Source organism: Arctopsyche grandis, chromosome 13, assembly GCF_051622035.1.
Source record: "Arctopsyche grandis isolate Sample6627 chromosome 13, ASM5162203v2, whole genome shotgun sequence".
Lineage (NCBI taxonomy): Eukaryota > Metazoa > Arthropoda > Insecta > Trichoptera > Hydropsychidae > Arctopsyche > Arctopsyche grandis.
Window position 1 is genome coordinate 24,992,476 of NC_135367.1, and position 13,675 is coordinate 25,006,150.

Consider the following 13,675-nt stretch of genomic DNA (forward strand, 5'->3'; position numbering starts at 1 on the left):
AAAACACTTCAGTATTTTATAAATAATATACCTAAATTTTATTAATAAAATCACATACAATTTCCAGTCACATAACGTGACAAAATATTTTATACATCAACGACCCTACAATATGGCGAAATATTTTATATTTCGATAGTGGTATTAAACGAACAAAAAGGTGGATAATTATAAGTAAATCGATAGTCATACCAATTATGTAAGACCGTCTGTAGCTTCGATGATAGGTGAAATAATCGCTATAACAATTTTCTTTGGTTTCAAATTTATTTACATGTTATTATTTCTTCGGTATTTTCATTGAATAATAATACGATTATGATAATAAGATGAATTTCAATTTTAACGAAAATGTTCAACGTTTAATGAAAAACTCTTTAATATTTTTTAAATAATATACCTAAATTTTATTAATAAAATCACAAATAATTTTTTCATTCAATTTTCAGTTACATGACGTGACAAAATATTTTATAAATCAACGAAAATACAATATGGCGAAATATTTTATATTTCAATGGTGCTATTAAACGCACAAGAAGCTGGAGAATGACTAGTCAATCGATAGTTATCCCAATTAAGACCCTCTGTAGCTTCGATGACAGATGACATAGTAGCTATAGATAGAGGGGGCAAAATAGCCGTTCTACTCAAGATCCAACTGGAAACTGCAAAAAGAAAATACACGATCAAAATCAGTTGTAACATAAATATTAATCAATTTCTCAAATTTGAAACCCAAACTGAATCTACCCAATGCAATCCATTGATATTATACTTAAGACTAAACACTTTTCAGTGTATTACAGGAAAATTATGTACAAATATTTCCATCGTGTTAACTAGTTAATAAACTTACTTTGTCTGTTATCATTGGCGAGCTCTTTGCAAGCGTATACCAAGGCATAGTGATCATAGTCAGTGCTCAAAACCCAATAATCACTAGAGGAGGTGTTCGCTGAAAAAATACTGATTAGTTGAGTTCTGTCGGTATTTATTTATAAAAAAAATTGTAAAATCTCACATATGGTGGGGAATTTGACGAGAAGTTTTCCATCTCCATTAGAACTTGGTGCTAGACTAGCATTTCCATTTATTTGGTACCTGACACCTCTGATAACCATTGCGTTCGTAACATTAACATCATTTAAAACATCTAACACATAACTGGCATTAACACAATCTCCACCACGTTGATCGACATGCTCATATCTATATATCTCGCGCCATAGTCCAGTGTACTGCAATAAAATAAATAAATAAAGACAATTGCATTTGTGGTTAGACGTGATAGGTTATATTAATTGGGTCCGCTTTTTTGTATAAATAGCAAGGCTGTGGAGTCGTTAAAACGACTCCGACTCCAACATTTTCTGATATTTTCATATATATACCAACATTGATTAGTCACCCTTAATTATTAACTCAATATTCAATGTAAGAAAAACTCAATATAAGAAAAAAATGAAGTCGCCCGAAACTTTAATGACCCCGACTCCACGACTCTACGATCTGATTATTGTCATGTGTCAACTCTCAAAATATGGACTTGGAATAGACGAATGAACTTCGACTGTCACCATAAATAAATATAAATACTATAAGATAAAGTCTGGCCAAAATAATTTAATGATACTTATTAGAAGTTAATGTTTTCATACCTATATTTTTTTTACTTAACTTAATTACATTGATTTTCTGCCATTATTCTAAATTGTAAAATAAATATTATGACTACATATGTACGAGTATATAGCAATATACCTACTCACAATAGGACTAGGAAAAATGGTGCGCAGACTTTTGCCCTACGGACATTAAGCCGAAGGACTTTTGCTCCAACGGACATTTGGCCAATTGTGTATTGAAATTACTCAAAAATCTCTGGAACACAAATCCCCTCGAGCTTATTAAAATTTGGTATTTTTGATAATTTTAAAAATTAAAAATTGGGCCACATACCCGTCGGCCCTATACCAGTTTGGCCATGTTTCCCTTCGGCCAAATGTCCGTCCGGCCAATCGTCCATCGGCCTAGTGTCCGTTAACCAAATGTTCATTCGGCCAATAGTCCGTCAAGCAGGAAAAATATTTTTAGCCATACCTTTGCAACGTCAAAATTCTTTTGAGTCGAGACATTTGTGCACCTTCCAAACGAGACGAGCTGACCATTGGCAACAGCCAAAATGGCAAAGAAAATGATGACAAACTTCATGATTTATGAGCTTGACAATTGATCGTGTCCAAGAAAGTACACTATCCCAAGATGAGCAGCGAAATGTGAATTTCTTATGTATATATACGACCGGTGTTAGATTAGGTTATCGAATCGGTAATAGATCTCTACTGTCCTATTTTTTATAATCAGAAAGATCTTGAATAATTTGGAATTTAGATTAAAAAAAATATTTGTTTTTGACAAATCCACTTAATTATAATCTAATTTTTATTATAGACGAAAACAAGTGTTTCCTTTACATAATAAATATAATATTATCGGCGTTCGAATTTGAGCCACACAATCAGCCAATTCCAATTTTAAATTTTGCTTGAATTGTACAAGATCATTACAAAAATACAATAATTTTAAATGCAATTATTTATTTTATACATAAAATATACCTTATTATTAAAGAGCGGACCAACTTTGCGCAGTTCATTGTTCATTGTTCGCCGACCTTTGTTCATTTTTATGATGAACCTTTTTTTATGCTCTCTAGCTTTTGTAGTTTGCCCTGTTTCCTGGAAAATAGACCCAAAACGCCCTGTTTCCTGGAAAAAGTACGCTTCCGGTCCTACCTCAACTTTCTATGTATGAATGTTTATAGTTAGATAAAACTGTTCATTTTATACATAACGATTTAAAAAGCCTTTCAATGAGGCAAATACAGCTGTCTAGTTATGTTATCAGTTTTTTCAGTCATTTAGCATGTTGGATTGCTAAGCAATGAACAGGACCGTGCCGTGCTATGATACAATGATGCGGCCGTATCAGGCGGCAACTTAAGGACGGCGTCATAAGCAGCAAAATAAAGTACAATTTTACTATGAAGAAACTGTCGGTGAACCCTTAACAGAGAAGAATAAATTTATAATAAACTTTTTCAATTATATTCTGGATACTACCCTTAATTCTCTGAATGAACGATTTACGCTCCAGGAAACCCAGTTTTTTATATGACATTTTAAAACTAAACATGACAAAACGCTCGAAGATTATTTGACCACTCTCCAGTCAATACTTTCGTTCGAAAATGAATCAAATATAAATGCAAATGATCTTCAAGAAGAATTACATGATGTATCCTGAATTCTGCCATATTCTATGAAATCTTTGGATGTTTTAAATTGTTTGTTCCAAAATTACTTAATTACCTTAAAAACGAATATTGTTGTTGCTCTAAGAATTTTTAGTTTAGTTAGTGGGAAAGAAGTTTTTCCAAATTAAAATTAATAATACACTACTTAAGAAGTTCAATAAGCCAAACAAAACTTGTCAAAATATGTCATAAATATATATTGAATCTACATAAGCTGCCACTCTAGACTACACATCCCGAATTAATTAAAGTTAGAATGGTAAAATTGTATGAGATTATTGTAGTTGATTGTCATAGTTAATATCATTATTTTCGATGCGGTGCAAAGATCGACAACCGCCAGACAGACTGAACCACAGATTAACGACACGTGTACCTTATGCGTGCACACTGCTCGCACTTACTTTAAGCGAAATCTACCCGAAGTCCCGACATACCTACCCTGTATACGTTCTGTGCTTCTGATTCTTTAGTACCGAATTTTGCCTTATTGAACTCGCCAGAAAGATCCAACTCAATTTTAATAATTACCATTTTAATAATTGCAACTGTGCACATCGAAAGGTTACTCGTCATCTGATGTGCAATCTATCATTCGTGAAGTCGAGAATTGCGTTTAAAGCAGCCATCCAGTTAATCTGTGGTTCAGTCTTTCTGGCGCTTGTCGATCGTTTGCACCAAACCTCATTATTTTAAAGTAGTTTTTTTCAAAATAAAAATATTATTTTTTAATTTTTACAGTTAATTTTAATAACGATCGAGGGTATTTCATCGAAGGTATTGTATCATACTGAAAACTGTATCTACCGCACGGCCCTGGCAACGAACTACATTAAAAAATACCATCAACTACGAAAACAGATTAAAAAAAATACATTAACTGACTAATGCAACATTTCAAAAAAAAATAAGACTAGAAAAATACATACATACATAAATATATGTATGTATATAAATTTTAATCTGATAAATAGTTTTTCAATAGTTTGTGACAAAATCCATTTTTATTGATAAAATCACAACCATTTTATACATCTCATTACAATAAAATATATTACATATCAATGACACTTTCAAATTTGCAAGAATCTGTCGATTGAGCAGTCATGCGATAGTTGCTCCAAGTAAGACCATCGGTAGCTTCGATGATAGGTGACATAGCAGCAATAGATTGAGGTAGCAGAATCTTCGACCTACTCAAGATATAGCTGTAAACTGCCAAAAAAAATCATAAATTGTACACAATTTCTCAATTTTGTAAGCCGAAACCTATCTACCTAGCTTCAAAACATAAACAACTGAAACCTTTTCAGGGTATTACACTTTAGTTTCATATAAAGTCATATTTTAGAATAATTATAGTTTTATATTATTAACGTTACCGTAATGTATTCATGAGAATCATTGGAAGAGTTAATAAACTTACCATATCGGTTACCATTCGGGTGCTCGTGACAACTGTAGACCAACGCATATTCCTCGTAGTCAGTACTTAAAACCCAATAATTTTTATACAAGTTAGGCGCTGTAAAAGTAATGAATTATTAGTTGACTTCTAAGGTTATCTATTTGAATGAATATTGTGAGATTTAACATATGGTGGGGAAATTCATATATAGTTTTCCATTTTCATTGATAGTTCCTCTTCCACTTATTTGGTACTTGACTTTTGAGCGAACCATTTCATTAGTAAAATTGAAGTCTCTGATTCCATTCGTTACATATTTAGAATTAACACAATCTGCATCGAATTGATTAATATTCTCATATCTATATATCTCGTACCATACTCCAGAGTACTGCAATAAAAATACAAGTTTTGGTCAAAGATTACTTAAAAGTACTGTTTCGACTCAAAGAGATTTTGGAAACTGACTCGCAACAAAAAGAAAAAAATGTATACATGTAATTATACCTTTGCAAGGTTAAAATCCTCCTGGACGGTGACATTTTTACACTTTCCATATGAAACTATCTGGCCGTTGGCAACGGCCAAAATAGCAATGAAGGCGATGAAAAACTTCATCATTTTAAAACTGAATTTTAGTGACGATTGATTTTGTTCACGATATTTTCCAAATTATCATTTCTTCATATATATATACTCAAGCCAACAGCAGATTAAGTTATCAAATCTTGGAAAAAAATCCAATTATCTCGTATTTAAATAATATGACAAATGAGAAGATGTCTGATGATTCCATACTCCGATTATGCGGATACATTTGAGATTATACAAAGGACGTTATTGTTTTCTAAAAATTTAATTAAAAACAATATAAGATATTTCCGTCATATAAAGGTCAATTATGTATTATCTGACACATGATACATCTAACATATACTCATATATACAATACATCTAGTACATCATACATATACGATTCTCATTACACCCAATTCGATAAATTATCAAAAAATACACGTCAAATCCATGAACGATGCAATCCCGTTGACTTTTTAATGAAATTGTCAAAATATCTGACGATTTCATGAAGTATGCAGTAATTTTTCTGCTTATTTCATAAAATGAACAAAATTCCTAGTGTCATCTTTTTTTGGAACTGAACATTTTACTATATTTTTTTAAAGGTTTCATAAAATGGGCATTTGCAACATAAAATTTAACTAATTCAACATTAGATGGAGTATTTAAAATTATAAAAAATATATAAGTTTATTAAACGGCCATTCAATTGGTCGTTTCTAGTTGGATGGATTCTAACAAGGTGGTTGCAACTGTATTCTTGAACTTCAAAAGAGCGTTTGAAACTATAGGTAGGGGAAGATTGTTAGATTAAGTAGGTTAGGAATAGGCGGAAAAGTATTAAGTTGAAGACAGAATGTAAAAATTAATGAAAGAGTTTCTAAAAATTTGAATATTCAATATGGAGTACCACAGGGGTTTAAATTAGGACCTCTTTTGTTTATTTTATATATAAACGATTTAGTGAAAGTATTTGATGTATGTAAAGTTCATATGTTTGTAGATAATACGCTCATTTATATTATATTATGTTATCGAAATTACATGTATGTTAGTGATTGATTATGCGAGAATACTGAAAGTGAACTTTAAGTAAGTAAGTAAGACTAAGATGATACGGATGAATAATAAAAGTGTAGTGAGTGATGTGATTATGAATGGGAGAGAGGTAGAAGTAGTAGATAATATTAAGTATTTAGGCATTTATTTGAATTGTAAATTAAAATTTAAAGTGCACGCAGATTATAAAAAAATGGCAAAAAAGGTTGGTGTACTTTGTAGGCTAAGAAATTTATTAAGTATAAAAATGAAAATAATAATATATAATAATAATCGGTCTCCGTGACGGGCCCGAAAGTGAAACGCCCGAAAACGCAAATATCGGAAGGCAAGATCTTAATTCAAAAGATCAAAAAAAAGGGTGCATGGTGAACGGTACATACTCACTTAATTTGCGTGAGCAGGATACAACAGGAACAAGAGGAACATGCTTTTCCTCCCGTATTCTGCGCGCGCACATTAATACTGCGTTTTCGGGCGTTTCACATTCGGGCCCATGAGGTAGACCCATAAGCTTGATAATAATCTGTTACCTTAAAATTTTAATAATTAGATAGTTAGGAATAGAGATATGCATAATTATAAAACTCTAAATAGGAATAAATAAAGTTTTAACTAGCAATTTGCTATTAAATAAATATATAAAAATAAAGTTTTAGCACAATAAAAATACAATAACTTTTTTAATCGTTGTGTATTTGTAATATGTTATTGCTCGAGAAGAATTACTGACCTGTTATTTATAATTATTCAGATTGTGAAAACTGCTAGTACTAATACTCAGAAATAATCAGTGGTTGAAGTAAGGCGCGATGGCATCCCATCACATTAATTAAATTGCTAAGCCATTCTACTACTTCTTTTCGAGACGTTTCTATCCCAAGACATTTCCAAGAAATGTTTCACAATACATCATTGTATGATTTTAAACATCCCGATAATCTTACCTTATGTTTAAAATGTATTCAAATGTGAGTAAAATAAATAATCCATTCAAATCAATGAAATCAACATTCTATTACCATCAATGGCAATAATCAACATATAAATATAGTATGTATATAGCATGTAAATATGTATGTATCACTAGAAACTTATCTTTATTAAAAAAAAATGAAAACAAAAATTGATCACAGTAATTTATAAGTATTTGTATATATCTAATATTAAATGTATTAAAGTATCAAAGTTGTGGCTGAAGTAGTAGTAGAAGGTTCTCTCAAACGACAAGCAGATTCAGATTGATTAGTCTGTCTGTAAGTGTTCCAAACCAGACCATCAGTAGATTCGATCTTTTCATTCATTGCCAAAACAGCTTGAGGACTGAGGGTAGGCTTCCTGCTCAGAATCCAACTGGATACTGGAGAAAAATCATTATAATTAAAACCAATCGCCCTCAAACATGTGAAAAAGCTAGTAGGAAAATGATTTAAGTACCTGATTTTCTAGTGCTCGTTAAATTCAAGCATACATATACGAGGGAGTAGTCGTCATAATCAGTAGAGAGTACCCAATATGGAGAAGTAGCATCTGAAATTTAGATTCGCATCAAATCAGATGAAAAGATAACTTTAATTCCAATGCAATATCTGCTTACTGAATGTTGGAAACTTGACGATCAACTTTCCGCCACCATCAGCCTCGGGATCTACTTCAGCAGTACCGGAGATTTGAATGGCAGTACCCAAGAGTACCATTCTGTTTAGCACTTTGACAATACCATCTTCGAGAGTGTAAGTGGCAGTAACGCAATCACCACCCACTTGCTGAATCTGCTCGTATCTGTATATCTCGTACCAAAGTCCCGTGTACTGAAAGTATTTGTCAAATTTAAAAGTGGAGACCGCATGTTTCATATCTACATCGTCAACCGAATGCAGCCCCTATCAAATATAGGATAAATGCACCGAACCTACTACATAGAGTATAAATATTGGGGACCACAGATCTATCTTGCATCTGTATTACACTATCGGTCAACATTTTGGCCTCAAAATATGAAATGTTTAAATCATTAAAAAATAACCTTACTTTTTATTCAAAAGCAAAACATAGATTTTACAAATTAAATAATAAAAATACCTTTTCCACGTCAAAATCTTGTTGAACCGTGACATTTGGGTCGCATTGTCCATTGAAAATAATTTGCCCTGAGGCGATTACACACAGTGAAGCGAAAATCACCAATGACTTCATCTCAAATTGGATCTCTTGCAAAATTGATCGATCTCAACTAATAACACACAACTATTGACGATTTTTCCGGAACTTGATGATTTATAGTGAATTTCTGGTCGGTTTATATAATAATATTAGATTAATTTGGTGCATGTAAACAATTTTAGCGATCGTATCGTGTTATCGAACAATAAAATCAGATTTGTTAGAACTAAAAACCATATGTTTAATGTTCAATGCTAGTACCCACTTTATGTAGTATCACAATTAACCTTCGAATTCTCGTTTGTGTATATACACTTATTTATGTTGTACAGGGTGTGGCAGAAAAACAAGCGATTATGAAATCATTTAACCAGAGGAAGTCTTACGATATATTGATTTTTAAAAATATATACAAATACCGAATGGAAGGACTCGATAGCAGAACCGAATTGGAAACAGGTTACTTATCCACTAACTTATTAAATATGTACAACTTTACATTTAATAAATATGATAATATTAATTTGAATTGTTTTTAGTTATTAATATAATATACTAGCTGAACCCGGCAGGCATTGCAATACCATAATAAGAGTGCGAGGTAGGCGTGGCGCGATTATTATCACACTCGCGGCCTGATGAGTTGAAGGCGGGATAGCTTTACTTTCGCGTCAGTAAAATCGTAATTAAGAATATTATTACTAAGAGGTTTTTTCCCATAGTAATCTTCCCGGACATGCATACAAAATATCCTGAAAGTTTCATCGTAATCGGTTCAGTGGTTTAGGAACCCATTCGAGACATTCATTTTTATATATAAGCCAGCAGCATAGCTCGGACGTTAAGCTTCTGCTTACCGTCAAGAAGGTGCCGGGTTCTATCCCTGAATGAAAATTAATTTTTCAGAGTATGCTGTTGGTCAGACCTGGATTTGTGACTCCAGGTTGATCGTTTCCTATCAGAGTTTGCCAATTTTCTCTGATTTCATTGTTGAAACGGTTCCCGGAAAAAAAATTGGCTAAAAATCCTTCCTACCTACTATGTCACCACTATTTGAAAAATTTGATTGATGTACAATAAAAATTTATGTACAATTCATAGATGTCTCGTGAATTTGCGAGTTTTTTCAGTGTCTCGCAATTCAACGACTTATAATAAAAAAAATGCTGTATTTGTATTTGTAATTGGCCAGGAAGGCGCATTGGGATTTACCTGTAAGGCCTTCCTGGTATATATGTAAAATAAAAATAAAAAAAAATATATATAGATAAACATTGTCAAATCAGTGAAAGGTAGATTAGGCAGGCCAAATTCAAATATTTTGTGTTTTTTTTATATATACCATGGTGACATTACAGGTTTCCCCAAGGCGACACCTATGGACAAAGTTTTATTATAGAACAAATAGATGGTAGGTGGTCAATTTAGGTGAGGAACCGTTTCAAAAATGAAACTAGATAAATTGGCAAACTCTTTTTTTTTGTGTAGGGGTACCACGCTAACCTACTCTAGTGAATGAATCCCATGAATCTCAACACTCCTTTCAGGAAGCAGCTGTTCTCTTCGTTCTCCAACAAATTCTTTTCTCATTGCCATTTCCATACTCCCCCATCATCTTGCAAGTTCAGGCAAACTCTGATTGGAACCAATCGACCTAGAGTCACGTACATACATATGTATATCAATATCTGACCAGCAACATCAGGCCAGTGCACGAACCCGTGACCCGTAGTTACTAAGGGATAATGTTGCTGATATAATTATAATAAGTTGAGATCTACTTAAATCACTTTTTCGTACCTAGAAACAGTAGATTCACCCCACTTTAATAAAATCCTTAAGCTCATTTTTAAGATAAAACTGGCAAATACCAAACATTACTCGTATGAGATATCGATTTGTCTATATTCTTGAGTATACCATTTACTCACCTATGTATGTATGTATGTACTATATATGTACATATATACATATGTATGTATGTGATTATCTTTAAATACCTTCTCGCCATTCCTAGCTTAGTCTACAAATCCAAAAAAAATAAACTAGTTTAAATTTTCCTCCAATTCTCCTTTTTTTTCTATATCTTCCAAAAATATTAAAATCTGCTTTGAATTGAATTGAAAAATTTGAATTGCTCATCATCGAAAAATTTGAATTGCTCATCATCGAAATATTTTTTTATTAGCATACTGATAACTTTGTCTTGTATTATCTCATTTTCTATGCACTGTTATATAACATTCAAAACGATTACATAAATCGAAAAAATTGCAAAGTCATCAACGGTCAACTGTTATGAAATTCCTATATGTTTTCATCATTTCGTCACGACCCAAAACATTTCTATTTACTCGTGTCAAATACCAAATCAAAGTCCATTCTAGAACTATTCTATGATATTTATGGTATTGACTCATTTTTTTTTACATTTAATACATAACAACTTTTACACATTTGTGTGAATATAGTACACAGCGTTATATAAGCATTCGTCATGTTTTCAGTTACTAATAGTTATACGGTAACTATGTCAGTGTTCCAAAAAGTATATATCATAAATGATTAATAACAAAGTTATATTAGTATTTTTTATGCGATTCAGTAAGCAGATAGGGTAACGACCTCTCCTTTGATGGTTTGATAAAACTCTAATCTAAAAAAATGTACAGCAGTTGATACATTTTTATTTTATCAAATAAATAACCTTTGGCTTTAGGCCTTCATAAAATATTATATTAAGCGCCCACATAGTCTTCATGTCATTTATGATTTAGCTATTTGACATGCGAATGAAGTGCTATCGTAGATAAGGAATAATAAAAAAAAATCGATTATCCTTCTTATATAAATTTTATATGACCGCTTTGGAAATTACGCTTGTGAGTAAATTTTTGTTTATGTAACGCGTGATTCATTTCTGTACTTTACGGTAGAAATTTGTGTCAAAAAATCAATTTGAATTGATATTGGCGTACAAAATACACACTTCCCCATACCCAATATATACCAGGCGAACTACATATATACATATATATATATATATATATATATATATATATATATATATATATATATATATATATATATATATATATATATATAGGTAAATATGTATATATGTAGGTATATGTATATTTATTAACCCTTTGAGTGCTGACGTCTTTTCTGTTGAAAGCCCATCACGCTTAAAATTTCGCCAACATTTCCAAATAGAATTATTTAGAAATCCAATAGAAAGGAGGTACAAAAATTGTAGCTAATCCAAAAAAACCCTCGATAACTACCGCCGAGGATTTCAAGTTTTGTAAAGGGGTGTTTATACTCTCTAATATATCTTGTAACAATATAAAATAAACAAAAGAAGTCTATTAATTAATGTATTTTTCCAAAAGTAGTTCCGTATTCTTCATTGTTGTTAAAATGTAATGCTCACAATCTAAATGCCAAACCACAATCTAAAATACTCAAAATACGCAATTTTCATCGGGAAATTCTGCTATGGTTATGAATTCAAAAATTCCGGTGTAAACCAGTCTTTATAAACATTGACACGGATTACACGACCCATGTTCAATGCTACCTGGAAAGGCTTAACGGGTAGTATTCTTGTTTACTTTGTACATGCTCAAAATCCAACGCCCATCTGCTTTTTTCAGGCCCATGGACTTGTTTGCAAAATGCCGATCGGCGTTGGTCAGCATTCAAAAGGTTAATACTAGGACTTCCAATCCCGGAAGGTTACTTCAGCACCGGGATTGCGGTGCTGGGAATTTCCAGCACCGGGATTTCAAATGTATAAGAAAAAAAATTCAATTGCATGTTTTCATATATCAAAAACGTTCAATTGCATTTTTCAAACTCTCCCGATGTTTCACGCAAAAAATACTCCCATACTGGCGTTCTAATTTTGAGAGTTTGGCTACATTTTTTAAATTTTCGGTTCGCATCCATAAATTTCTAAGATTAAATAAAACACATCCGTAAATGTAATTAAATAAAGTACTTCTGGTTGACGGATGCTTACCAACTTTTATACATAACTTGGAAAAATTTCAGTTCAGTAAATTAAAGGATTTCTTAGAAAAACATAAAAAATCTTGATTCTCTAAATTAAATTTGATGAGTGGTTTGGGAGATAATTTAATTCAAAAACTTAAAAGAAAGAGGACACCTATAAGTGGAGATACCATTTCCGGTTAACTTAAAAATTTGAAAAAAAATTACGGTGTACCGATAAAAATTTCAGTAACCAATAGTAAGTTTCAGTTCGATAGGACGAACAGTGTTCAAAAAATCCCCAAAATACACTGGCACACAATAAACATACAAACACTCACACAGAAACACAGACACACACACACACATTTTTTCTAGATCACGAAAACGTGATCAGTGGTCGATTCTGAGTTCGAATCAGTTAAAATATGCTTCAAATATAATTGCGGTTGAGCACAATATCTGAGACACAATACAGGCCGTTCATACCATTTCGTGGAAACGGCAAGCCGGCGTCGAAACGGGTGGCAAACAAATGGACTATGACTGTCATTGCTCATCCCACCATTGTTCATTATATAATGTTGTTTTATGTTTTTTTCCATATTATTTTTGTAAAAATAATATTTTTATAGAAATTTCTGCCAGCACCGTAATCCCGGTATTCAGACTAGTTTCAGCACTGGGATTCACGGTACCAGAAAACACCGGGATCCCGGGAATGGAAGCCTTAGTTAATACACATATACATATATACAATGTACATAGATAGCGAATAAATCACAAATCAGACAAATTTGATCGGTGTTACATATTATGTACAATATATAAAAATAAATCCTCCAGTAATCAAGTGCTACAATATTAAATATCTGATTAGGGATATGGGGGCGAAAATAATGAAATGGGAGTATGAATGAAATGTTGTAATATGACTTTTTAATGTGACGGGCGGAAAAGAAATAAAGTAGCAGCCAGTACCAGCATGGCCGAATCGGTCCCAACTCAAGCCAGCTTTACACGAGAAGGTTGTATGGGTGGGTATGCACTGTTTCAGATGTCCCTGATGATCCACAACCGGTGGATTCAAGATGAGGACCCAACTCGACCGTGTCGTAACAATTCAACGGGGCTGCCGTGCGTCCCGG

At 32.4% G+C, this 13,675-nt stretch overlaps 3 protein-coding genes across 3 annotated transcripts; all 3 read right to left on the reverse strand.

Moving 5' to 3' along the window:
- Positions 1-18: 18 nt before the first annotated feature.
- Positions 19-2,271, reverse strand: LOC143921770 (apolipoprotein D-like). The gene is made up of 4 exons (XM_077445157.1): positions 2,104-2,271; positions 1,025-1,241; positions 860-958; positions 19-668 (listed from the first exon to the last, which is right to left on the reverse strand). Exons 1-4 carry the CDS (start codon positions 2,212-2,214, stop codon positions 508-510), a joined length of 588 nt encoding a protein of 195 aa, XP_077301283.1. The 5' UTR covers positions 2,215-2,271; the 3' UTR covers positions 19-507.
- Positions 2,272-4,056: 1,785 nt separating this feature from the next.
- On the reverse strand, positions 4,057-5,457 carry LOC143921771 (apolipoprotein D-like). The gene is made up of 4 exons (XM_077445158.1): positions 5,235-5,457; positions 4,914-5,118; positions 4,746-4,844; positions 4,057-4,534 (listed from the first exon to the last, which is right to left on the reverse strand). The coding sequence occupies exons 1-4, from the start codon at positions 5,346-5,348 to the stop codon at positions 4,374-4,376; spliced, it is 579 nt and encodes a 192-aa protein (XP_077301284.1). The 5' UTR covers positions 5,349-5,457; the 3' UTR covers positions 4,057-4,373.
- A 2,083-nt stretch (positions 5,458-7,540) lies between these two features.
- On the reverse strand, positions 7,541-8,348 carry LOC143921673 (apolipoprotein D-like). The gene is made up of 4 exons (XM_077445026.1): positions 8,307-8,348; positions 7,963-8,176; positions 7,803-7,895; positions 7,541-7,725 (listed from the first exon to the last, which is right to left on the reverse strand). The coding sequence occupies exons 1-4, from the start codon at positions 8,346-8,348 to the stop codon at positions 7,541-7,543; spliced, it is 534 nt and encodes a 177-aa protein (XP_077301152.1).
- Between the last annotated feature and the right edge of the window lie 5,327 nt (positions 8,349-13,675).

Excerpts from the sequence above, each read along its gene's own strand:
- LOC143921673 (XM_077445026.1), bottom strand. The coding sequence starts at position 8,348 with ATGTTGACCGATAGTGTAATACAGATGCAAGATAGATCTGTG. Across the intron at positions 8,177-8,306 it reads AGATGCAAGATAGATCTGTG|TACACGGGACTTTGGTACGA; the intron begins GTCCCCAATATT and ends AAATACTTTCAG. Across the intron at positions 7,726-7,802 it reads AACGAGCACTAGAAAATCAG|TATCCAGTTGGATTCTGAGC; the intron begins GTACTTAAATCA and ends ATTTTTCTCCAG.
- LOC143921771 (XM_077445158.1), bottom strand. The coding sequence starts at position 5,348 with ATGATGAAGTTTTTCATCGCCTTCATTGCTATTTTGGCCGTTGCCAAC. Across the intron at positions 5,119-5,234 it reads AGGATTTTAACCTTGCAAAG|TACTCTGGAGTATGGTACGA; the intron begins GTATAATTACAT and ends TTTTTATTGCAG. Across the intron at positions 4,535-4,745 it reads CCCGAATGGTAACCGATATG|TTTACAGCTATATCTTGAGT; the intron begins GTAAGTTTATTA and ends TTTTTTTGGCAG.
- LOC143921770 (XM_077445157.1), bottom strand. The coding sequence starts at position 2,214 with ATGAAGTTTGTCATCATTTTCTTTGCCATTTTGGCTGTTGCCAATGGT. Across the intron at positions 959-1,024 it reads CGTCAAATTCCCCACCATAT|CGAACACCTCCTCTAGTGAT; the intron begins GTGAGATTTTAC and ends GTATTTTTTCAG. Across the intron at positions 669-859 it reads CGCCAATGATAACAGACAAA|TTTCCAGTTGGATCTTGAGT; the intron begins GTAAGTTTATTA and ends TTCTTTTTGCAG.